We start from the raw sequence: 26,538 nt of genomic DNA on the forward strand, positions 1-26,538 counted from the left end.
AGCCTCAGCAACTTAGCAAGGCCCTAAGCAACCCAGCAAGACCCTGTCTCTAAATAAAATTTTTTTTAAAAGGCTAGGAGCCGGGCATGGTGGTACACACCTGTAATCCCAGTGGCTCAGGAGGCTGAGGCAGGAGGTTTGTGAGTTCAAAGCCAGACTCAGCAAAAGGAAGGTACCTCAGTGGGACCCTGTCTCTAATAAAATACAAAATAGGGCTGGGTTTGTGGCTCAGTGGTTAAGCACCCTGGGTTCAATCCCCAGTACAAAGAAAGAAGAAAAAAAAAGCACTAAAGGAAAGGATTTGGAATGTTTTCACTATAAAGAAATGATAAGTATATGAGGAAACAGAAAAAATGCCCTGATATGAGGACTGCACAATGTATACCTGTATTAAATAATATGGCACTCCATATACATGTACAATTATTAGCAATTAATTTTTTTTGGAAAAAACTAAGAATGCATTAGGAAAAGTCAATTCACTTCAAAATAGAGTCCTAACCAGTCACTTAACATTTCTGGAACTCAGTTTCCTCCTCTGTAAAATGTAAAATAAATGACTTAGATTAGCTACTTTGTGAAGTCCCTCTGGGAAACTCAGAAGAATGAGGCAGCTGTATTTGGACTGATAAAGAGTGAGGAGAATGCACCTTAAATACATAGATGCTCATGTGAATATTAACCTAGAAAATATATGAGAAATTCTCCTCCAGAGATAGAAATGGACATGTGAGACAGGAAAAAATGTTTTATACCATATTATTTAACTTTCCATCTTTTTAAAGGTGTACTATAATACGTAATTTATCCAATCAGAATGAGTTAGTTAATGTTTTAAAAACACACATTTAATTGACCCAGCTATCCCAGTCCTTGGTCTATACCCAAAGGACTTAAGAACAGAATACTGCAGGAACACAGCAACATCAATGTCCACAGCAACACAATTCACAAATAGTCAAACTATAAAACCAACCTAGATGCCCTTCAATAGATGAATGGATAAAGAAGTGTGGTGTATATATATACACAATGGAATATTATTCAGCAATAAAAGAGAATAAAATTTTGGCATTTGCAGGTAAATGGATGGAGTTAGAGCATAGCATATTAAACAAAGTAAGCCAATCCCCGCAAACCAAAGGCCAAATGTTTCCTCTGATAAGTAGATGCTAATCCATAATGGGGAGGGGGGGATGAATCGAGCAACTTTGAATGGGGCAAAGGTGGAGGAGGGGCGTGGGAATTGGAAAGACGGTGGAATGAGATGGTCATCATTATCTTAGGTACATGTATGATTGCACAAATGATGTGACCCTACTTTGGGTACAACCAGAAGTCAAAATTTGGGCTCCATTTGTGTATAATGAATCAAAGAGCATTCTGCTGTCATGTACAACTTATTAGAACAAATAAATTAACTAAAATAAAAAATAAATAAAATAAAAATTTAAAAAAACTAAAGACAGAAAATAAGATGAAACTTACACATATAAGCTCATTTCTTCCTTAAAAGTAAACCTGAAGTTATTGAAGGTAATTCCATATGACCTGTACACACATACACTCAAAAGACTGTTTATAAGCCAGGCAGGGTGGCCCAGACCTGTAATCCCAGCAGCTCAGGAGGCTGAGGCTGAGGCTGAGGCAGGAGGCTCTCAGGTTCAAAGCTAGCCTCGGCAACTCAGGCCTATCTCAAAATAAAAAGGAAAAAAAGGGCTAGGGATGTGGCTCAGTGGTTAAGCATCCTTATGTTCAATTCCTGGTACAAAAAATAAAAAAGACTGTTATAATCCCAGATGTGTGCCAGTACATAAGCTCCTGTAAACTGCATCTTGTTTCTCTAGCAGGGTTCCCACAAAACTCCTGTTGAGATCTCACACACAGGTTAGAATGAGCAGTACCAGGTCAAGCACAGTAATGAACTGAACAGGATTCCAAGAGGAGAAAGTCCCTTGTCTTTCAGAATCCACTAGCCTCTGCCTCCAAATAAGCAAGGAATAACTGCCCAATACGATTTGTTCTTCCCTGTCATCTCTCCTTCTATCTGGCCCCAAGCTGAACATAGTTCCCTCCAGTACAGCTGCCAGTTGCCATGGTTACAGATGACAGCAGGAGCAGAAAAGGACCCCTACTGAAGAAATAAAAAAAGATAAAAAAAGGTGCCACAATAAACAGCACCCAAGTCCCAAGCTGTTTAAAAATTCCCTGGAGTAAAGGAGGCTGACTGAAGGAAAGCAAAGACAACACTGTTCCAACAGCATTATTAGTAAAGTCAGGACAGGAGAGGACAGTAATCAAGACCATGTTTAGGATTCTAATATGTTCTGATTTAATTTTTAAGAAGAAAAAAATGAGAATCACTGAATCAATTCTTAAAAAGTTTAATGCAGTGCCTTCTGATAAAAGTACTGGACAATCTTGTTTTAGAAGATACTCAGAAAAGGAAACTTAATAGTGAGTGCCTTAGCAGAAAAAGCTTTCAACTCAAGATTCTGTGGAGTGGAATACAGTACTAGGAAAAAAAAATATCACTCATTTCTCATGTATTCTTGCTTTGGAAGCTTAATTAATTATTTTTGCTTTTGATAAAGTTACACTGTTCATGCCTGCCTTCTTAAATATCCTCTTAGGATCTGCAATAGCACTAGACTATCTGAAGAAGAATGAATCACATTCCTTTTCTGTTCAAAAAAACTTTTCATGACCCCATGGTGTCAGCCTTACATTGGAGGCCTTTCAGGTAGTGATCCCAGCATTTTTCCTCCTTCACACTATTTGCTATCAATAGCTCTTACTGATTCCAGGTCTGCTCAGGATATTCCTTTCTTATGATGATCCTGCAGTTCACCTTGCTTCCTTTCTTTCAGCTATCAAAGCCTTATCTATATACCAAACTCCTTCAAATGCCTATTTTAGAAATTCCATCTTAATTTATTTTCAGAATTTTAAATCATTTTCCCCAACTGCTACAACCTGGAACATCTGAGAGTGTATTTTCGTCTGTTATGGTAGGTCTTTCACTGACTTAATCTAATAGTCAATGTGTTTGCCTTAAATGCCAACACAACTAACTTTATTGATCATACCAATCATCTATCATTCCTAACACAGTGGTATATAAATTGCATTTAAATATGTAAGGAACTTCTATGTGCTCAAAACAATGTGCTGGTTTATTGATTATTGTGTATTAAGTAGCAGAGAACAATAGGCAAAAATGAAGGTTTGAGTCAAACTGACTAGCTTGAAAACCTGACTTCTGTCACTTACTATCTATGGAAAACAAAGCAATTAACCTCTCTAAAACTCATCTTCAGTAACATGATAATAATAATAGCCCCTACACTTAGCCTGAGAATTAATGAAGCAATTCATGTTATACCAAAAAGGAATTACAGATGCTCCTCCACTTATGATGGAGTTATGTACCAACAAGGCCACGGTAAGCTGAAAGTACATATAATACATCTAACCTATTGAACGCCATAGTTTAGCCTAGGTCACCTTAAATATGCTAAGAATACTAACATTAACTAACAGTTGAGCAAAATTATCTAACACAAACACTGTTTTTCAATAAAGTGCTAAATAATACATGTAATTTATCAAATATCTATATCCAAAACATGCCAAAAAGTCATAACAAAGTATCAGCCTTTTACCCTCATGATTTCATGGGTAACTAGGAGCTGGGGCTGGTAGCCACTGCCAACCATCACAACAGAGTATCTATCATACTGCATGCTGCCAGCCAGGGAAAAGATCAAAATTCAAAAGATAAAGTATGGTTTCTACTGAATGCATATTATTTTCACCATTCTAAGTTTGAAAAATTATAAGTTGAACCAAAAATAAGTCAAGGACCATCTGTACTTTAACATATAAAAAGCTCCTATAAGTAACTAAGGAAAAGATCAAGGAACCAATGGAAAAATGGATGAAGCATATGAATCTTCAGTTAACAGAAAATAAAAATGACTCAAGATATTCTAACCCATTTATAACAGAAATATGGGATATAATTTTTCACCTGTGGGACTAGCAAAGTATTTTTTAAAGTTTATCAGAACACATGAAAAAGTGCTACTTTAAGCTTTGCTGTTGAGAATAATTTGGTAATATAATCTCCAAGAAGGTCCATTTGGAAGTATCTGAGAGTTTAAAATGAACAAACCACTCTTCCTAGAAATTATGTGAAATAACAGTCACTGCAGCTTTGTTTCCCAAGCACCATCCATAATTACTAAGCTTTGTTGAAAATATCAAATCACAATGAACATGTACTAATAATATCAGGAAAACTTCAAGATTATTAACTGGTAGAAATCAAAACAGAAAATATGTATTATTGTATATTAGCATTTGTGCTGAAAAAAAAACAATACAAATGGCACATTTATAATGTACCATCAATAAAGTGCACTCCACCAAAAAAAAAAAAAAAAGATGGTGATGATGATGATAAAAACCATATACAGATAAACAAGAAACTGGTAACAAGTTCTAGACTGGCTCTAGGTTGGCACCTTGGGTAGCAGAGAAAAGAGAAGTGATTCTTATTTTTCCCACTTTTGTACTTTTCGTGTTCTTGCAAAAGTGTGTTAATGCTTTATACGTTACCTAATCAAACAATTTATTTTTTAGATACGAACAAGCAAGCTGGACAGGGTTGTGCATGCCTATAATCCCAGTTACTCAAAAGGATGGGGCAGGAAGATCACTTGAGCCCAAGAGTTCGAAAGCAGCCTGAACAACAACATAACAAGATTCCACCTCAAAAAAACAAAATAAAACAACAACAACAACAAAACAATTTTATCTCAAGATGACCAAGTTCTTTCCTTACATTACTGATTCCTTCGAAGTCTGCCTTCAATATTCTTTTGCACCTCTCTTGGCTATGGCCTCTCTAGCTGACCACAGTATGTCTATAAATTCACACAATACCTTTTTTCCTTCTATGCATTTTCTAAAGTCATTTTTCTCATGGGAAGTCCCTTTGTATTTCTTCTTATTAACTAAAAGGTAGCACACAGTATTCTACAGTATATCTTAGACTTTAGGTGGTTCTAGGAAGCACCTAGCAGACATATTTAAAATGCAGGTCTCATAGCCAAGCACACCTACACAGCATTCACAATTCTCATTCAGTTAGGTCCTACAATGGAGACCAGAAATCTGTCATTTTTTAACAAGCACACTTACATGATGATAATACAAATGGTCCGGTCTGTGAACCACACTTGAAAAACTACTAACCTACCACATAATTTTGAATGAAAACCACACTAGAAGCTAAACTATATAGGAAACCAAAGAATATTACTTACTTACTTACTGAAAAATGACAAATTCTATTATACATTAACATATGGAATATTTTCATGAAAACTAATACCAAAATAAAATTAAAAAATTAGTAAGCTGGGTGTGGTGGTGCATGCCTGTAATCCAGGGACTCAGGTGGCTGAAGCAGAAGGATTGAAAGTTCAAAACCAGCCTCAGCAACTTAGCGAGGCCCTAAGCAACTTAGCAAGACTCCATTTCAAAATAAAAAGGGTTGGGGATATGGTTCAGTGGTTAAAGACCCACTGGGTTCAATCCCTGGTACCAAAATAATAATAATGATGATGATAATAATAATATTAACAGTGGCACTGTGTTCTATTTTTGCAAATCTCTTTAAAAAACCACTCGCCATCATGCACTTTGAATAAGTCTTTTACCCATGCATAGTTTTGTAACATCACACACGGGTAATTTGGAAAAGACTGGTTCACTGAGGTATACACATCTTCCAAATTTAGACTCATACATAATTCAAAAATGACATGTTAATATTTTGAGCAATCAGAAAAGATAAGTATTGAAAAATCTGTCAACCTCATGGTAGGGAAAATAAATTTTTCAAAAATTTTTTCTCAAACTTTATCATTGGCATAAATAAATAAATAAATAGATAGATAGATAGATAAATAAGTCGATCTTCCCCACCCCCCAGAAATGATAGGCTCAATTCTTTTATTTTCATAAAAATAACAAATTTCCAAGTCTAAATAATCTGTCAGTTGTTCTTTCAAGTAAAAAATAGTGTTCTATGGGGGGAAAAAATCAGTTCAGCTCACAACTCAAACAGGCGCATAAGAACTTGTCTTGAGACCATTGTATTCTGACACAAAGCAGAAGAGCTGCTGTCACATAGAATAGGAAACAGGCATGTCCTCAAGGGTTCAGAATTAATAAAATAATAACTTGTGCTATCTCATTAAGAACACCCAAAAATTTATTTTTCCTCTGCTTTTTGTTTATTACAGTGTATAAAAGGAAATAATAAGTGGCCACTTAGGGGCTGGGGTTGTAGCTCAGTGGTAGAGCCTTGTACCGTGAGTCCCTGGGTTCGAGCCTCAGCACCACATAAAAATAAATAAATAAAAATAAAGATATTTTTTAAAAAAAGAGGAATAGTTATTTTTTTAAAAAAATAAATAAATAAGTTGCCGCGTAGTGTGATTTGGTACCACTGCCTGGTTCTGTGCTGACACCAAGAGTTTCACCACATGGCTTTTGAATCATCCATGCTGATAATACTCTGAAAAGGGTAAATAACATTATGACAGTAATACACGAAAAGTCTCCTGTTAAGAGTCTCAGTTTTTAAATTCTTTTCTGTAGACCACATTTCGAGACCGGCTGGTCTATATATTTGTAGTTAGAAGAACTATAATGAACATCAGTAATATTATAAAGGTTTTCAAAATACAGATTTCTCCCATATTTAGTCTCCAGATATTTCATTCTGGATGGACCCAGAATCCAAACTTTTAACAAGTTTCCTAGATAACTCTAAAATTGTTGATATATATTATAATAGCAAATATTTACTTATAAATAATTTCAGAAGTATCTATCAGACCTTTCCTATATTTATATTTATATTTAGGTTATTAATCTTAAGAAATTGAATATGAATCACACTGCAGCATTATCACTGTCCCTTGGCTTTGATCCTTCTTGTGGAGGCCAATAAGCAATAAAATAAGGCCCTTCCTTACTGCACAAGTTAACTTTAGCATCTGTTTTATGGTGTACATATCTCCAAGGTCTTTCTTCTCAGTTAATTCTGCACATAAGTACAAAGACAATTTATCCTGAAATCATTTTTCTATGACAAAATGTGAATAAAACTTTAAGATTTCATAATCTAATCTCCAATTCTTCACTTAAGGCTCTTTGTCCTCATCGGGAAAGAGAGGTAATTTATTGTAGATTTGTCGCAATGATGTGTTTGGAATTTCAAACTAGTTAGTTACAAAGTAGTTTGTAAACCAGGAATTGCCATATAAATAAAATTTTTATGATTGTCTTTTAAAAAAGTAAAATAAATAAATAATAATTCCCCTGTATAAAATGTTCAGGAACCTAATTTCCATCAAAAGCTAGCACAGGATCATATTAAACTGTTAAAATGCCTTCACTACAAAAAAAATTACATTTATTATTCATCTATAAGTATTTTATTATATATGTCTAAAACACAGACTAAAAAAAACTATGAAGCATTACCACATTGAAAAAATTGATATTCCAAGGTGTGGTAATGCATGCCTATAATCCCAGCAACTCCGGAGACTAAGGCAGCAAAATTACAAGTTCAAGACTAGCCTCTGCAATTTAGCAAGACTTTGAGCAACTTAGTAAGATCCCGTCTCAAAATAAAAAAGGACCAGGAATGTAGTTCAGTGGTTTTGCATCCCTGGGTTCAATTCCCAGGAAGAAAGGAGAGAGAAAGAGAAAGAGGGAAAGAAAGTCCTTACCATCACAAAATACCCACTCAGTTTAAATAGGGATAATCAAACAAACTTGAAGAGGTGCTATAATACAGTCATTTCTGATTCAGTCAGAAGTATGACAGTTAAAACATGAATCTCTGGCACCATCTGGTGTTTAAGCACAATACAGCTTCCAATATTCATCACAGCTGTAGAGATGAGCTAACTAGGAAACAGGGTTTCCCAGAGAAAAAAGTCACAAATCAACAACAAAAACAAAAATTTAAGTTAACCAGATAGTTTTTTTGGGGAAAAAAAACAGGCAGACATCAATCTATGATTAAATTTCAGCCAGTTCAATCAAGACAAGGTCTAATGTCATATACTTCCCCTTCTTATTTAATAAAAATCAATATTAATAGTCTATTTTTTGTTTCATTTTAAAAATAACAGAATAAAAGTGATATTAAGTATCCAGGAAAGCAAATTTAAATTAAGAGAACACTATGAGCTCTCTGTCTCTGCTTTCTGGCTGCCATGAGGGGAATAGCTTCTCTATGCCATAGCCTTCTCCATGTTTTGCCTCATCTTGGGCTCAGAGCAATAGAATCTGCTGTATATGGACTTAGATCTCTAAAACTGGTTCAGTTTGCCAAAAATAAAAGCAAAGAGATATTTCTTCCATATAAAACCACAAACATTCATCTATTTAGGAAATCAAACCCAGAGCCTTACATATGCTAGGCAAACACTCTACCACTGATCTATACCCAAGCTGAATATATAAATTTTCTCCTTTTTTGTTTGTTTTTTGTTTTTTGGTACTTGGGGATCTAACCCAGGGGTACTTTCCCACTGAGGCACATACCCATGCTTTTTTTATTTTGTATTTTGAGACAGGGTCTTACAAAGTTGCTGAAGTTCTCACTAAGTTCCTAAGGCTGACTTGAACTTGCAATCCTCCTGCCTCAACTTCCCAACTCCCTAGTATTACAGGTGTATACCACGGTGTCCCACAATATATGAACTTTCTTATAATCTTTTAAAATAAAGGATATTCTAAATTATGTCATATAATATTCTGCCCCCCCAAAGACAACACTTGTTCTTTTCAAAATTCACTATTTCAACAAATATTTGAAAGTTTAATATGAATCAGGCATTGTTCTAATCACTAGGTATATAAACAATAATAAACAACCATTATAGTAAACTTTCATAGAGAATAAAAAGGGGTGGAAAATATACAGAAGGGTAATAAATAAACTAATAATTTAGATAAGTGTCTCAAGACAAGCAAATGTGACTGAGGAAGCAACTTCACATTGTTTGGTCAGGCAAAGCCTCCCTAAAGAGGTAAATGTGAAACAAAGGTCCACACCATATGCAGACTACAGGACAGAAGGCAGCACATTCCCACATGTGCAAATGTACAGTGGAACCATGACTGCAACAGGAGTTTGAGGAAAAGGAGATACTGGGGGAAAAAACTGAGCAAATTTAATTGTTATATGGTGTGTATGTACAAGAAAGTATCAACAAACCCCATTATTATACACAATTATAATGTATCAAAAAACATGCCCATGTGTACACATACCCAGGAAATCCTGGGTTGCTACACAATAAAATATAATCCTTATAACAACTAGACTACTTTCCCAGTTTTCTAGTTTTTTCCTGAATGTAAGAAATAAAATTCTATCTTGTAGATGTAACTGTTTTTCACTTTTCTGTTATTATAACCTTTCTAAGTTTTAACAAATATGTATAACCATGTTCCTAAGTGGGAATCTTCCACAATAAAGTCAATTCTCTCCCCCATCCCAATGAAGCTAATCACAAAAATCTCAATACAAAAATTTCTTGTAAATGCGATGCTGATACTAAAATACACACACAAGAGAAAAACAGCATGTAAAATCAGTATACGTTTGATACAAAAAAAAGAGAATGCACACTATTAGATAAAAAATAATGATCTTATAATAATTGAAAATACATTAACATAAAAATAAAACATCCAATTTACATGAAATATGCACTTATATAAATGGGAATTTACTATAAAAGTGGCATTTCAAATCCGAAAGGTAATGAACTCTTCAGTAACAACTCTTGAGACAGCAATCAAGTTGGGAAAAAGTAAATCTCAAGATTTATTTAAGAAATAAGAGTAAATGTACATATGTGAAGGAAGTCTCTACATGTGTATGTGTATATATATATGTATATGTATATATGTGCACATGCACACGCATGCACGCGCATGCACGCGCACGCACACACACATCTTGGAAAAAACACAGCAGCACATCATTATGAGCTCATGATAGGGAAGGATTTCTTAGAATTCAAAAGCTATAAAGGAAGAGACTGATAAACCTAATAATGTGATTTTAAAATTCCCTATACCAAAGACAATAAAATTCAAGTTACGAGTTAAACAAGATTAGAAGAAAAATACTTATAAAATATACAACAAAGAATTACTGTCCACTATATATACATATAGGTCTAGAAAGCAATAAGCACTCAACAGATAAATGAGCAAAAATAATAAGCTAGAAATCTCCCAGAGAAAATACTAATGGTGACACTTTTGCTGCAGGCAGTGAGTGGACTAGATTTACTGAGGAGCAATTACACAGCATTATAACTAGACAAGCATAACACATTTTCATTCCATTGTTGGGTTCACAGAAACTGTCAAATAAAAAAAAAGTGTCAGGAAAAACAAGCAATGAGTACACCCTAAAGAAAGAATTGCCTTACGGGCAATGCCTGTGGTCTCTGCTACAGTGGGAAAAAGTATCTGAGATTCTTGAGCCAGAACAGGGCTAATGTGGTTCCAAGTCATCCCTGGTTCCTATCAGAAATACTCACAAATCCTCAATAAAGTAAAGAAAACTCAATTTAGGTCCTCAGGTTAAATCTGATTTACCCATCCGACCAAGTTTTAATTTCAACTACAGTTTTCACTTCTAAATGTCCTACTTAGTTCTTCTTCAAATCTTTGTATTCATTTTAATAAGATAAATCATTGCCATCTTATCTTTCATTCCACATTTTATTTTTTAATATTTCATAGTTTTAACATTCAACATTTGGTCATCAAATGACTGAAGTCATTGGAATTCCACGTGAGTTAATGTTTCCCTGTAATTTGATAAGGGTGACTTTTCCCTAAACATTTATCTTTGAATGTGAACACATACACATACATAAAACCAAAGAAAAATGGAATGAGATCATTAAAGTGTGAACAGTCCCCCAAAAGTCAATCCATAATTCTAATTTTATTCTTGACATTAGTGTCTTCATAAATAACTTCAAATAATCTTAAAAATCATTCAAAATAATAAATTGAGGCCACTGGAAAATGATTTTTAAAAACCCTACACTTCAATTACCAAAAATATTACTTACAAGGCACCTAGAAATAAAGATGACAGATATATGCAACAAAATTATGCAAAATATACAGATAAAATTATAACATTTTAATACAAAGACATTAAAGATGTGCATAAATGGAGACATAAATCATGTTCAGAGACACAGGCTCAAAATTATCAAGAAATCACCTGGAGGACAATGGACCTATGGACTCAAGGCATGCCAATTTAAATCCCAACAGATATTTTTTCGGTTCTTAAAGTTTATAAGGAATACCAAAAATCCAAGTAAGCCAAGGAAATCCAGAGAGGATGGAGGAGGTATGGAAATAGAGGAAGGAAATGAAATAAAGGAGAAGTAGGCAAAGAATGTGCCTTATCAGATACAAAAGTTATTTTTGGAATTATAGTAAATTAAACAGTGTGCTATAGGAAATTTAAGTATCTAAAATGATAGGCCAGAAAAGACTGCTGCGTGTATGACAATGGAGATTGTATTATAGGTCATTGAGGAAGGATGGACTCTTCAACAATGCAACCAGAACTAAGATCCCTAATCCACACCATAGGAAAAGAACAAAATAAACTCCTGATGTTGACATAAAGTTTTAAATATAAAAAGTACAATTTCAGGGGCTAGGGCTAGGGCTAGGGCTGGGGCTCAGAGGTAGAGCGCTCGCCTAGCATGTACAAGGTGCTGAGTTCAAGCCTCAGCACAACATAAAAATAAATGAATAAAATAAAGATACTGTGTCCAACTGTAAAAAAAAAAAAAAATTGTTTTAAAAAAAGTACAACTTCAAGAGATGGGAATGTGGGAATAGACTGCTTACCTAGCAAGTACTAGACCCTGGTTCAATCCCCAGCAATATAAACACACACACACAGTAAAACTTAAAGACAATACAGGAAACTGTCTTTAAGGTTTCCAGGAGGAACTCTACAAGCAAAAATAAGCACTTTTCAGAAAGAAACTGCCAAATTCATCTACTCTAAAATTAAGAACTTCTGCAAGTCATGAAGGGTAAAAACACACAATTTCTATTCATCAAAATACACCATCATAGAAAGTGACTTGAAAAACACTAATTCCAATAAATATATAAACACAAAATGTTCTTACAAATCACACAAGAACTCTGATTCTATTTGGAGACTATTATTTACATCAGATAATTGTTTTGAGAAAGAAAAGGTAATAAAGTCAGAACTTTTTTTTTTTTTTTTTTTTTTGATTAGGCCTAAAAGGTCTCTACCACACCCCCAACCCCTTTTAATCTCTGATATAGGACCTTGCTAAACTGCCAAAGCTGGCCTTGAACTTGAGACCTTCCTACCTCAGGCTCTGGGGCAGCTTAACTAGAGACAAGTGCCACCATGCCCAACCAGAACAATTATTTCTAAAAGTTCATTTGAAGGCATCACAGAACTTCCAAGGGAGCCAGGTATTGATGGAACACAATCCTGACAGAAGAAAGCCTCATTGGAGTAATCCCAATTTTCTCCCTTGTTTTTCACCCATGGGTATCTGCTACTTCTTAATGTGGAAAAGATGCTAAAATGCCTCAGAGACAGCAGCTACTAAGAAGCAGAATAAGCCAAAAGAGCATTAGGCAATCTTATGGAGACAGGAAGTTGGAGCTCAAGGATTCCATGGCTTGAGGGATAGGACAGGACCATATAAAGAAGTGAGGGATCTGACACAGAAGCACTACAGAAGAAAAATCAAAGAAGCCAAGCACAAAGAACCCATGAAAAGTCAGTTTTAGGTATTCTTGAAGTAAAGTGGTAAGAAATAAAAATTGGGTTCACATTCCAGGAAAGAAAACACCCTAAGTCTTACTTGAAATTCTTCAGGGACTACATCCTAGGGTGGAAGAACTAAAGTTACACAGGATCTTGGAAAGGTTACATATTGCTTTGAGCCAGCTCAATCACAGACCAAACTGAGGTGATTACTCCTCAAGGTGCCTTAAAGGATGCTGACTGAATCCTCTCTCCAAAGGGAATTAATGCAAAATTCTTATCATATTTTCTTATTCACATCTGATAATGAATTACACATTACCAAGTACACCAAGAAATAGGACTAAAAAGCCACATAACAGAAGCAAACTCCAAAGGTAACCTAGATAATAGAAATATTAGACAGTGATTTTAAAGTAACTATGATTAATTATTTAAGAGGAAAAAATAAGTAACTACACCACAGAACAATAATCCATTAAAAAAGAAATAGGGGTTGTATTTTTTGGCAATGTCAAAAGAACTTTATTAATAATAATTAAAATTTTTAAAAGCAACCATCTGAAAACTGAACAGAAGCTAGCAGAAACCGGAGGGATGGCAACCCTTTGTCAATGGGAATATAATGGACAAAACTTTTGGCCTGAACACACATTAGTTTATACAGCCACATCCCTAGTGGCTTGAAGTATTCTTAATAACAAAGCTTCAAATGCATAATGCAAAACACAAGAGAACAAATGGAAAAAATAAGGAAATCTACCATCACCAGTGGGGATTTGATACCCATTCTGAGTAAGTTATGGAACAAGTCCAAAAAAACAAAACCAAAAACACCAGGATACTGAAGATATGAATACTATTAGCAATCTTTACCAAATTAACACTTACAAAACAATACACCTTCAAACCAAATACTACACATTTTCCCAGGTCCTCATGAGATATTCCCAAAGAGTGGCTATATTGAGGAGTCTCAATAAATTTAAGACTAAATTTATACAGATTATATTCTCAAAATTTTTATTTAAAAAAAAAACAAAATATCTATGAAAGCCTCAAATATTTGCACTATAACATAGAGGGAAAAGAGAAAAAAAGCATTCTGACATAAATGAAAATGGGAGGGATAAGTGTACTTAGAGACCGAAGATATTGCTCAAGAAAACACTGCTTGTCTAGTGCGCAAGAGGTCCTAGATCTGATACGCAGCATTGGGGGAGGGGGTACTATTTACTTGGTTGTTAAATCAATATTTGGTAGCAATTTTACAATGTTTATATCAGAAAAAGAAGATTTAAACTTAATCTTCGTAAAGGAAAAGAAAGGTACTCTAATTTCAGAGTAAGAAAAAGAAAGGCATGCTTATTTTAGAAAAATCAATGGAATAGACAGAAGATAAACGGATAAAAACAAAATCAAAATCTGAATCTTAAAAACATTAACAAATGAATAAAAACCTGTTGCAGTTTGAATGTGAGGTGTCACCCAAAAGCTCACCTGTGAGACAATTCAAGAAGGCTCAGAGAAGAAATGATTGGGTTATAAGAGTCTAACCTAAGCAGTGAATTAAACCCGTCATAGGGATTAACTGAGTGGTAACTGAAGTGGTAGGGTGTGGCTGGAGGAGGCAGGAACTGGGGCGTGGCTTTGGGTATATATTTGTATCTGGAACCTGGAAATCTCTCTCCGCAGCCTTATCACCACACTCTTGCGCCATGATGTTCAGCCTGGCTGTGAGCAAGAGGAATGGAGCCTACTCTCTATGGATGGAGACCTCTGAAACCCGTGAGCCCCTAAACCTTTCCTCCTTTACAGCTGTTCTAAGTCTGCCTAAAACAAAACCCTCGCCAGGTAACAGGGAATTTAACTACAAATTTTATAGACATTAAAAGGAAAAAGGAAGGTGGCCGCTGTGGCGCACACCTGTAATCCGAGTGGCTCAGGAGGATGAGGCAGGAGGATCAGGAGTTCAAAGCCAGTCTCAGCAACTTAGAAAGGCCCTAAGCACCTCAGTGAGACCCTGTCTCTAAATAAAATACAAAATAGGGGTAGAGATGTGGCTCAGTGGTTGAGAGCCCCTGGGTTTAAACCCAGTACCAAAAACATAAAAATAAAAAAAAACTATATCCCAAAAAATTAATTACTAAGAAAAAACACAAAATCCTTGAAAACTACATAGTAGTACACTACCAATACAGACCCACAGGCATTTGAAATAAAGGGAGTATTATGAAAAATTTCTTGCCAATAAATTTGAAAATTAGATGGAATGTACAAAACCCTAAAAAGTACAACTTTCTGAATCTGACATTGAGATGAAATAGAAAACTTAAATAGCCTGTTTATATGAATGAACTGACTTTATAAAAACCATCCCCACCCTCCAAAAACAGAAAACAACAGACCTATGTAGTTACAAAGTACATTCCATTCATTCTTCACTTAAGGAAGAAAGAATATTAACTCTACACAAAAGTTTAAAACAACCAGGCATACTAGTCTTGAAGTGTCTTAATAACAAAGCTTCAATTGCATAATGTAAAACAATAGAACAAATGGAAAAAAATAAGGAAATCTACCATCACCAGTGGAGATTGAATACCCACTCTGTGTAAGTGATGGAACAACAAAAAAAAAAAAATCAGGATACAGAAGATATGAACACTATTAGTATGAACACTAGTAGCTATCTTTACCAAACTAACACTTATAAAACACTACACCCTCAAACCAAATACTACACATTTTCCCAGGTCCTCATGAGGACTACAATCCTGGCAGCTCAGTAAGCTGAGAAAAGAGGATTTTAAGTTTGAGCCAATCTCAGCAACTTAGTGAGACTGTCTAAAAACAAAAAATTAAAAGGGCTGGGGATATAATCCCATGGTAGAACAACCATGGGTACAAAATACTATAAAATCCAGAAAAATATAGACTGAAATCCTTCATGAACATAAATACAAAACCCTTAACAAATGTTATTCAAAGACAGAAAAATCTAAAAAAGCTAATTAACAATCTATGAATTAAAGGTTGGCATAATATTTGAAAATTTTTTTAAAAATCAATGTTTATAATACTAGGACAATAGGGGAAAAAAATCAATGATCACCTTAAATAGATTCAGAAAAAAACTCATGACAAAAACACTGAATTTTTAAATAGGTAAAATATCCAAACTGATATTTCACTAAAGAAGTTATAGAAAATGGTCAATAAGGCATGAAAATATACTCAGCATCATTAATCACTGTGGAAATGTAAGTTAAAGCCACAATGAGCTACAATTATATATCAACCAGAAGGGCTAAAATTTCAACAGTTTGGCAGTTTCTTAATAGAATCAAACACATACTTACCACATAACTCAGTATTTAAAGAAGGAAAAATCTATATCCACATAAAGACATGTTTTAGACTCAGTATTCTCAGGAGCTTTATTCATAATTGCCCAAAATGAAACAACCCAAATATCCACCAAGAAAGGACAACATAAACAACAGTATATACATACAATGGATACTACTTAGCAATAAAAAGTCAAACTACTTACACATGCAACAACCTAGATGTAGTCAAAGATGAGCAAGAGAAGTCAAAGAATACAAATTGTATGATGTCATGGATGCAAAACCCTAGGAACGAATTTAATCTACAATGTTACGGACATCAGTGGTTGGAATCTGATGTATAATTTAGGGACTAGATGGGGAGAAGTACAAAGGAACCTTTTGGGGTGAGTATTTCTAGTATCTTGATTATGGCACTGGATACATGGGTTTAGCCTTTTGTCAAAACTCACTGAGTAAGATTATGACTGCCTAGACCACTGTTTTCCAATATTTCCTCTAAAACAGATACTAAATAACCTCAGTACAACCTGAATATAAAGAATATACAAACTTCAAAACTATAAAAGAGAAAAATAGTAAATTTCAGTGCACATTTCTCATCCTATGGTGCCTGACCCAGAGCCTAATTACGTCAAGGATCAAAGCAAGCAAAAGCAGTCTGAAAAACACTGAAGAGATGGGAGAACTCGCAGTGGGCAAAAGTAAACTATGGGAAAGAAGACTAAGTGTATTCCAAGTCAAAAAATATTAAAATTTAATTTGGCAAATTTTTTAAAGTGTAGCTTCCTGCTAGGTGTAGTGGGTTCATGCCAATTTTCCCAGCAACTCCAGAGGCTGAGACAGGAGCATCTCAAGTTTCATGCCAGTCTCAGCAATTTAGCAAGGTCCTCAGCAACTTAGTGAGACCTTATCACAAAATAAAAAATAAAAAGGGCTGAAAATGTGGCTCAGTGATAAAGCACCCCAGGTTAAATACCCAGAACCAAGGGAAAAAAAAATACAAAGTGTAGCTTCTTGGGGAGAGCAAGTAGTACTTTTTGGAAAAAGAGTCAAAAGGACAAAATTGAGAACACCACAGGACAGAAAAGAACAAATCACAATTAGGAAAAAAATTGCATGTGTACTAAATTATGTACATACTTTTTGATCTTGTCATTATTCTCTAAATACAGTGTAACAACTATTTACATAGAATTTACACTGTACTATACCTATATGGAAGAGCGTGGCATGGTAGTGGCACATCTGTATTTTCAGCTACTTAAGAGGCTAAGACAGGGGATGGGATTGTAGCTCAATGGTAGAGCGCTTGCCTAGCATGTGTGAGGTACTGGGTTCGATCCTCAGCATCACATAATGAATAAAGTTGCTGCCTTTAATCCCAGCGGCTCGGGAGGCTGAGACAGAAGGATGGCAAGTTCAAAGCCAGCCTCAGTAACAACAAGGCACTAAGCAACTCAGCAAGACCCTGTCTCTAAATAAAATACAAAATAGGGCTGGGGATGTGGGGATGGTCAAGTGCCACTGAGTTCAATCACTGGTACCAATAAATAGATAAATAAATAAATAGTAAGAATAAAGTTATTGTGTCCATTTACAACCAAAATAAATATTAAAAAAAAAAGAGGCTGAAACGGGATAATCTCAAATTCAGGCCAGTCTGCTTAGTGAAGCCCTGTCTCAAAATAAAAAAAGGGCTGGAAATGGTAGAATGCTTATGTAGTATGTATGAGACCCTAGGTTTAATCCTCAGTACTATAAAAAAATTAAAAATTAAAAAATAAATATTTGGGAGGCTATGCTCAGATTATATATAAATACTATACTCTTTTACATAAGGGACTTGGAACATTTGTGAATTTTAGTGTTTGAGTGGAGTCCTAGAATCAGTCCCCAAATATATCAACTTTTTTTGTATACACACATATCTACTGTAAGGTTTAATTTATAAATTATGCACAGTAAAAGATTAACAATAAAAATAGAACAATGACAACAATATACTGTAATAAAGGTTATGTAAACATGGTTTCTCTCAAAATATCTTATCATTCTGTGCTCAGCCTTCTTCTGATGATGATATTATGATGATACAATGCCTACTTGATGAGATGAAATGGGGTGAATGACACAGGTATTGTAATACTGTGTTAGACTACCACAAAAGCACTGTAAATTAATCCTATAACCTAGATACTACTGAATCACTAGACAAATGGGAAGCATATCCAGAATGCATATGCTGGACAAAGAGATGATTTACTTCCTGGGCATGAAGTCTTGAGATTTCATCACACTATTCAGAATAGCACATAAATTTAAAACTTAAGAATTATTTCTAGAATTTTCCATTTAATATTTTCAGACCACTTATGACATCTGATCACTGAACACACAGAAAGCAAAACTGAAGATAAAGGGACATTAGTATAATAATAAAATATTCCATATACTTGAAGTTCAAGAATACACAGAAGTGATCAATGTTGATGGACATAAGAACAGTGACTGCCAGAGGCAGGAGATGTGGGTAATTGATTTGAAAAGTGCATAAAGGCCATGGATATATTCAGTATGATTACACAGGTATATGTTTTTCAAAATTCATTAAGCAAAATACTTAAAATTAATAGACCTTACTGCTTATAAATAATACTTATAGAGTATTGTTAGATTATTTTAAAAGCATCAGTATATCTGTTTTATTTAGGAATTAGTCTTTGTCACCTGTTTTTTTTTTTCCCTTAAATATTACATCCTTAAACTAGACCAAGTTTTTAACAACTTATTTTCTTTACCTGAAGCATGTAGTTCCATTCTCTTTTACTTTATTTTTCTGAAGAGTAGATGCTTGAAGCGACAGAATTTTATTTCCAGGCAAAGTAATTTGCTTTAGAATGGAAGCTATAAAAACAAACAAGAAAGGAAAAAGTAGAATATCAAAAAAGCAATTATGCCACATTAGGAAAAATTCAGAGCTTCAGTTTTAAAAATATATATATATACACTAATCAAAAAAAATTTCAAGCTTCTCCAGAACTTTGTCTAAATTCAAATAGGACAATGAATATATTCCCTACATTTAAAAAAAATCATCTTGTAAAATAAAGATCCCTCCGTTTCTCTTTATATGGTCTCAAGTTGCCTATAGCATCACTATAAAAAACATCATGTACAAAAGGTAATGAAAACATATGTTAATAATATATCCTTTATATTAATATATTTTTAAAACACTTAAAAGATCTACCTTACCTGATTTCCAAACTACATTTTAAAAAAGGTTATAGCAAGTTTTATAAGTTTAAAGAATACTTATTTAGATTTTTTTTATCTAATTATGGAATACCATAAGTAGTTGCTTCATTTACTCTAAAACAACATACACCCCTAAAAACTGTCTATATATGTTCAAAGACTATAATAGTTATCATTCAGTATTCTCTTAGGTATCAACTTTAAAAATCCAATTTTCTTTTGCTTTTTATTTTTTTTATTTTTTGGTTATCAATGGGTCTTTATTTTATTTATTTACTTACATTCGGTGCTGGGAATCAAAACCACTGCCTCTTACATGCTAGGCAAGTGCTTTACCACTGAGCTACAAACCCAGCCCCCCAAATCTCTCTTAATACAACAAATAAGTTGTGCAAAACCCACCACATTCCACAAACAGTGATGAGGCAAGCCGGACCAGTGTCTACCTAGAAGAAACTTACTAGCAGGTATTACAGTGTTCACTGGCATCTTATTCTGTCCAGATTTCTGAATGGTCAATGCTGGGGAATGGGAAATTGTGGTCACTTGTTTTGCAATGCCTCCTGAAGGCTGCTGGACAACCTGAAATAATTAGAACTATCAGTACAGTCATTCAACTAAACATGCTATAAAAAGAAAGGACAAAATTTCACTTTTAATAACTGCCTGAGGTCACCCAGCTATAAATATATTTAAAATTTAAATTTGTATGTAGTAAAACGATCTTGTTCAAAAGTGAAAGACATGACTATCTCACTCACTATACTATTATACTAGAATTCAAATTTATAAAATCCCCACAGGGTTCCTATTTTTACTTTTTAACTTATGAAAAATTTCAAACATATACAAAAATACAGATTATCCAGATTAAACAATGACTCATTCTTGAACAATCTTGTTTCTTCTTTACCTGATCCATTTTTCTATCTCCCACAATTGTTTATTATTTTAAAGCAAATCCCAGATATGACTTTTATCCATAAATATTTCAAAATACACCTCTAAAAAGTTAAGGACTTTTTACGTGCTGTTTTTCAAAAGTATCTTCCTAAACCATTTGGAAAAATGATAATGCTAAAGGCATTCTCCAAGATAAAAATTCAAGAAATTCAGAGAGGGTTGGGGGGCAAAGAGAGAAAACAAACTAATAACAGTGCTATTACTTTTGGCTTCAAAGAAAAAGAAAAGCCAGAACAGCATAGGGTCATTTATTCACTTCAAGGAACAATTATCACATATTTGGGCCAAGAACTGAACTATTTAGATGTACTTAAACTCCCATATGGGTAATATAAATGAGCAATGGTCTGGGCAGGATATAGACTTCTGAGTAGAATCTTGGGAGTACAATTCATTTCACTTTCTAATATTTGTGAACAAAATTAAAAGGCAAGTGTATATTACTAAAAAACAGTGAGAAAATAATGTTCTGTAAAGTAATCCTACTGGAACTAATGTTCCTAGAGAAAAAAATACAAGCTGAAGTAAATCAATTGCTATCATTCTTTGGTAACAGAAAAGAACTGGAAAAATAATGCATTTCATTGAAGTTGAGATCATACTTTTATAAAGTCCTAGGGATCAGATTTAAAGTATATGAAGTAATATATATCTGGAATCTCATTTATGCAGTCAATTTCATTTTATAAGTCAATTTCACTTTATAAGTTTCTTCTTTTCAGTATTTGAATTATGAGAGATAGTAATAAGATATTATTAGTAAGCTGTTTACCAGTTAGTCTTCCTACCATTTTTGATGGGTACGTGAAAATTACATAAAGTTTTGAGGTGGGATTTAAAAACCCTAGGCGTGGTGTGGTGGTGCACATCTGTAATCCCAGTGGCTCAGGATGCTGAGGTAGGAGGATTGCAAATTCAAAGCCAGCCTCAGCAAAGAAGTAAGACCCTGTCTCAAAATAAAAAAATAAAAAGGGCTGGGGATGTGACTCAGTGGTTAAGCGCCCTTGTGTTCAATTCCTGATACCAAACAAACAGAAACAACCTAGGTCCCCATCAGTCCTCATCTTAAAAATCTAACAACAACAACAAAAAAAGGGACAACGTGCACTCTTGCACACCTGCCAAGCAAAATAAAACATAATGAGCAATAATGTGTAAGAGATTTCACTGGTCTTCTTTCAAAGAAAGTATCTAAAACCACTTTATTAGGCATCTTATGGAGAATGAAATCATTTTAGAGAAATGGAAATTGGCCCAAAGAAGACATATTTATTCTTATTTGGCAAGGAAAAGAAAAGCTATTGTGCTCTTTAAAAACTAAGACCCTAATTTACTTTCCCTTCAAAACAAACTCTGGCCGGGTGCAGTGGTACATACCTGTAATTACTTAGCAGCTCAGAAGGCTGAGGCAGGGGGATTGCAAGTTCAAAGCCAGCCTCAGCAACTTAGAGTGAAGCCTTTTCTCAAAATACAAAATAAAAAATGGTCTGGGGATATGGCTCTGGGGGTTAAGCATCCCTGGGTTAAATCTCAGGTACAAAACAAAACAAAACTCTGGAATCAAGGAAAGAAAGGGAAAGAGTACATACCTTAGCTTTCTTTACACCTCAAGTTCTGATGTCTTATTGGGGATGTTAACATAAACTAATGTTTAAGCAGTTTATAGAAATTACAGGTCTAGAAATGCTAAGCAATATTCTTTGTTTCTTTCACATTAACTATAATCTGATATATGTGACAAGGAATTATTTTAAATAATACCTTGATACCATTAATATGAAGTTCTAGGAAAAGCAAAACTAATCCATGGAGGAAATTATCAGAACAGTTGCTGCTTCTGGAAGATGGCAATGGGGTCTGAATGGGAAAGGGCAATAAGATGATGGCACTAATCTATATTCTGATGAATGGAGAAGGGGCACGAGAGAACACGTCTACATTTTGACAACTCAGATGAGGCAGGAGAGAGCTCAGAGATTATAACAGCAACAGTCTATATTTTGATGAGAGGTCTGAATTACACAGCAGTATGAACTGTCAAAAAAAACTTTTCATGTGGTACAAATGAAATCTGTGCTTGTCATTGTAAATAGATATACCTCAAAAGAAAAAATTATATAAACAAATATTTAACTGTGATATCTATATTTAATAATTTAGGAAAAAAATCTTTGAAATCCATCAAAAAATTAAGATAGACAGCTGGGGGGCTGGGGATGTGGCTCAAGTGGTAGTGCGCTCACCTAGCATGCATGAGGCACTGGGTTCGATTCTCCGCACTACATAAAAACAAACAAACGAACAAACAAGAAAAAGATATTGTGTCCACCTAAAACTAAAAAATAAATATTTTCTTTTAAAAAAAGACATCTGGATAAATACATGATAAATCAAGTTTAACAGCTATAAATGCTAGAATCTAGGTGGGAGGTTGTATGATATTTACTATAAATCTCAATTTCTCTACATATGAAAATTCTTATAAAAATTTTTATTGACTAATATAAAGACATGGACACTATAATGTCTCCAGTTTTATTTTCCACAAATTCTAATATATTCTTATGAAACAAACTATCTCTTAAGTAAATTTGAATAAACTAGCATCAAACAACCTATATATCAAGAATATTATGATAAAAATTCTAATTCAGTTATAGCCCATGAGGAATTTACTGTGCAACTGCTATTTATATATGGTAAATAAACGGTAGGCCTTACTTGGATTCAACCTCTTTCTTCATTAGTCCTATTCAAGTAAAAGTAAAATCAAAAACTAATTCCACCTTTCCACTCTCATAAATAGAATGCAAAAAAGGAAGAAAAAAAGACAAACTATTTAGGATCCAAGAAGGTCAGTTCAATAACTGAGGGTCAACTACTTGAGCCAATGAAAAATTTTACCAATTTTTTTCTAACTCAATTTTTACTTATTTTCTCTTTTCTAAAGAAAATATTGGCAACCGCCATGATAACAAATTAAAATTTACACATTGAAAATATTTTTCCTATCCTGCAAGAACTGTGACATCAGAGGCAATTAGCACACTTAACTCTCACTAATTATTTCACATAGCATGTGTTTGTTGTAAAATTCTTTAAGAATTTCTCCTACCTCAAAATAATTAGGTGCAAGTAAAAATACAACAACAATTTTTCTTTTTTAGTATTTAGGGTAAATTTATTTTAGGAGTTCAGTTTTACTTTAGTACAGTGAAACTGAAAGTTATCACACTTATACTGCACAAATAACTTATTTTTCTCTTATATCCACAAAATAGTAATATTTGGAGAGTGGCCACTTATTAAATATTTGTGATACTGTTAAGGAAGAAATAAAATAGAGGGGAAATACACATTTAAAATAAGAAAACAAATAATAATAAAAATTTCCTGCCTTATCTCCAAGTATAAATTATTTTTAAAGACACTTAAGTGATAATATTATATTATGTGCATGTGCAAGCATATACAATGGATTCCACTATTATGTATGATTATAATGCACAAATAAAAGTATATTTTAAAAAGGAAAAAATACTTGAAAGCAAAAAATAAAAAAGAGACTTAAGGATAAATAAATGCAAGACTACTATAACAATATTCAGCTTACTCTCCAAAATTACCCACCTTTCTGGCAAAAATAGAGGTCAGAGATTTTTGAATTAACTTTCCTCATTCATGAATTTTATTTGCATATATTGTGAATCTGAGGGGTTTTTATTTTATTCAGTTAAATCAATTAAAATGTTTATCAAAATTTATATTGTAAAATGAACAGACTGAAATTAAAATTTAGCTTTTCTAAATTAAATTAGCTTTGCTAATTAAAATGAAATTTAATTTAGCTTTTGATGAAACAAGTAAAACACTTTTTTTTTCACAAATATCTAAGAGAAGATTTTTTCAGCAAAGTCTTCTGAAAGTTTCTACTTAATTATCTTACCTAGCTTTAGTAACCCATAATCCAACTCATCCACTCTCCACCTTGAAACAAAAACTAGAAGTAAAATGTTAAGTTCAATATTTAGTTTGAGTATATAATATAATAGCTACTATGCCAACACTGATAGGCAGCCAATAACATAAGTCATTTATAGGAATTGAGTTCTTAGGTAAAATCCCCAGAACTACTTATTAGGGCCATATTTCAACATTTCAAGTATCTGAGTATAAACTGAAAAACAACCAAAAGAAACTGAACAATTTCAGTTAATTTACATGAAACCTTTGGCAGAACCCCCAAGTATAATATATAATAATCAATGAGACAGAAAGGATAGCATGCAGTGAAAACTCCATTTTTGTAAAAGCAGTTAATAGATAAAAATGTATACTTTGATAAAATATTAATAATGTAAAATCTAATCCCTACAATGGTAGCTTGAGAATATTTTTCTTATAACTTGAAAGCATAATATTTAGATACCTTAACTAAGAGGCAGGCCATACAATTCTCCAGAAGAACTACTACAATTGAGAAGTAAATATTGTGGAAAAAGTTTTAAATTCATAAATAATTAAAGAAATAAATTACCAAAATTCTAAACTTGACATTTTTAGACAGTCATCCAAGCAAGGTGTGGTGGGACATACCTGGAATACCTGCTAAGGCAGAAAGATTTCAACTTCAAAGCCAGCCTCAGCAACATAGTGAGACCCTATCTCAAAAAATAAAGGGCTGGGGATGTGGCCCAGTAGTTAAGAACCCCTGGGTTCAATCCGTAGTAAAAAAAAAAAAAGACAGCCAAATGCATATTCTTTACACCATACTGAGTTACTTGGATCCTATGGTCTGGTGTGGTCTCTCATACTTTGAATGATTATTTGCATATTTCTTATAAGGTATATAAAATGCTTTAGTCTTTTCTAGCATCTTCAGTATTTTAAGCCTCACTTGGGAGTAAGATTAAATTGGTACTTTCATTAAAATATTATTTTTCTAAATCAGTTGACTTGAAAGAGTACCCTAGTTCTGTCCTCTCTATACATTACCATACAAAATGCTTTTTTTCTTTTAGCCCAAGTAAATCTGTTATTCAATAAATTCACAAGGCATCTTCAGTGACCTGCCACTGTGGATTTTGCCATTTTAAATAGGTAAGTACGAATAGGCATATCAAATCAAAATTAAAACAAAGGCCAAAAAAGAAAGCAAAATTCACATTTTATATTTAATATTATTGTGGAATATTAAATTTTTTACAACCTTTTAGGAATAAAAGTATGAATTAAAATCCCCCTAAAATTTACCATCAGATTTTGTTACATTTTTTTGTAATTTAAATTATTTCTAATGTATAACAAATTATACCCAAAAAATGTAAATGTTGTCAAGATATTATTATATTACCAGATAGTTTTCTGCTTCAAGATATTCCAGAAACCTAGAAGGTCCTGCTGGAAGCATCGTAACCAAACCCTAATGGCAAAGTCACAGGATTCTAGACTGAAATCCACTACTTGCTGACTAATACTGGATAGGTCACTTAGAATTTCTGGATCTTTAGTTTTCTCCAAGCCTTTTCCTCATAAGAATTTAAAAATCCATTACACAGAAGCAATATGCTCTTAGAATTCTATGTAGCTAACAAAGTATTATTTCACCTTAGGGACCTACGTGCTACAAGATTGTCAATAATGATTAGTTAGCATAGGTTCAATCATCAGTTATGACCCATAAAAAAGATTTCAATTCTATTCAGTTCTTCCCCAAAGAAGCCTTTCCTTGGGGGCAATTCCTCTGTTGCAGTGGTCCTCAAACTTGGCTTATCAGAACAATGTTTAATTTTTTAATCACTGCTTCTAAAAAGTTTGTTTTGGAAGAACAAACAAGAACAACTCCCAGACCAACCAAAGCTACCCCCCGACCACCAACCAAAGCCACACACTACAGCATCCCCTCATCCAGTGCCTGTGTCCTGCTGTCATCCCCAGCCATGCCCAAGAGAAAGGCTGCCGGGGATGCTAACAAAGTCAAGTTGAAGAATGAACCAGAGAATATCCGAAAACTCCTGCTCCACCAGAGCCAGAGCTCAAGCCTAA

General features: G+C 33.8%; 1 protein-coding gene across 3 annotated transcripts in view; it reads right to left on the bottom strand.

Moving 5' to 3' along the window:
- Taf4b (TATA-box binding protein associated factor 4b) overlaps window positions 1-26,538 on the bottom strand; it is a 129,063-nt gene that overhangs the window by 67,768 nt on the left and 34,757 nt on the right. For 2 of the 3 annotated variants that reach the window (XM_076836938.2, XM_076836936.2), the window contains 2 exons: window positions 19,992-20,112; window positions 19,071-19,176 (listed from right to left, as the gene is read on the bottom strand). In XM_076836938.2, the coding sequence (XP_076693053.2) occupies window positions 19,071-19,176; window positions 19,992-20,112 (227 nt within the window). Of the gene's footprint in view, window positions 1-19,070; window positions 19,177-19,976; window positions 20,113-26,538 lie in introns of all 3 variants that reach the window. The other variant, XM_076836937.2, reaches the window with a different exon arrangement.

Source organism: Callospermophilus lateralis, chromosome 17 (assembly GCF_048772815.1).
Source record: "Callospermophilus lateralis isolate mCalLat2 chromosome 17, mCalLat2.hap1, whole genome shotgun sequence".
In the NCBI taxonomy this organism is placed as follows: Eukaryota; Metazoa; Chordata; class Mammalia; order Rodentia; family Sciuridae; genus Callospermophilus; species Callospermophilus lateralis.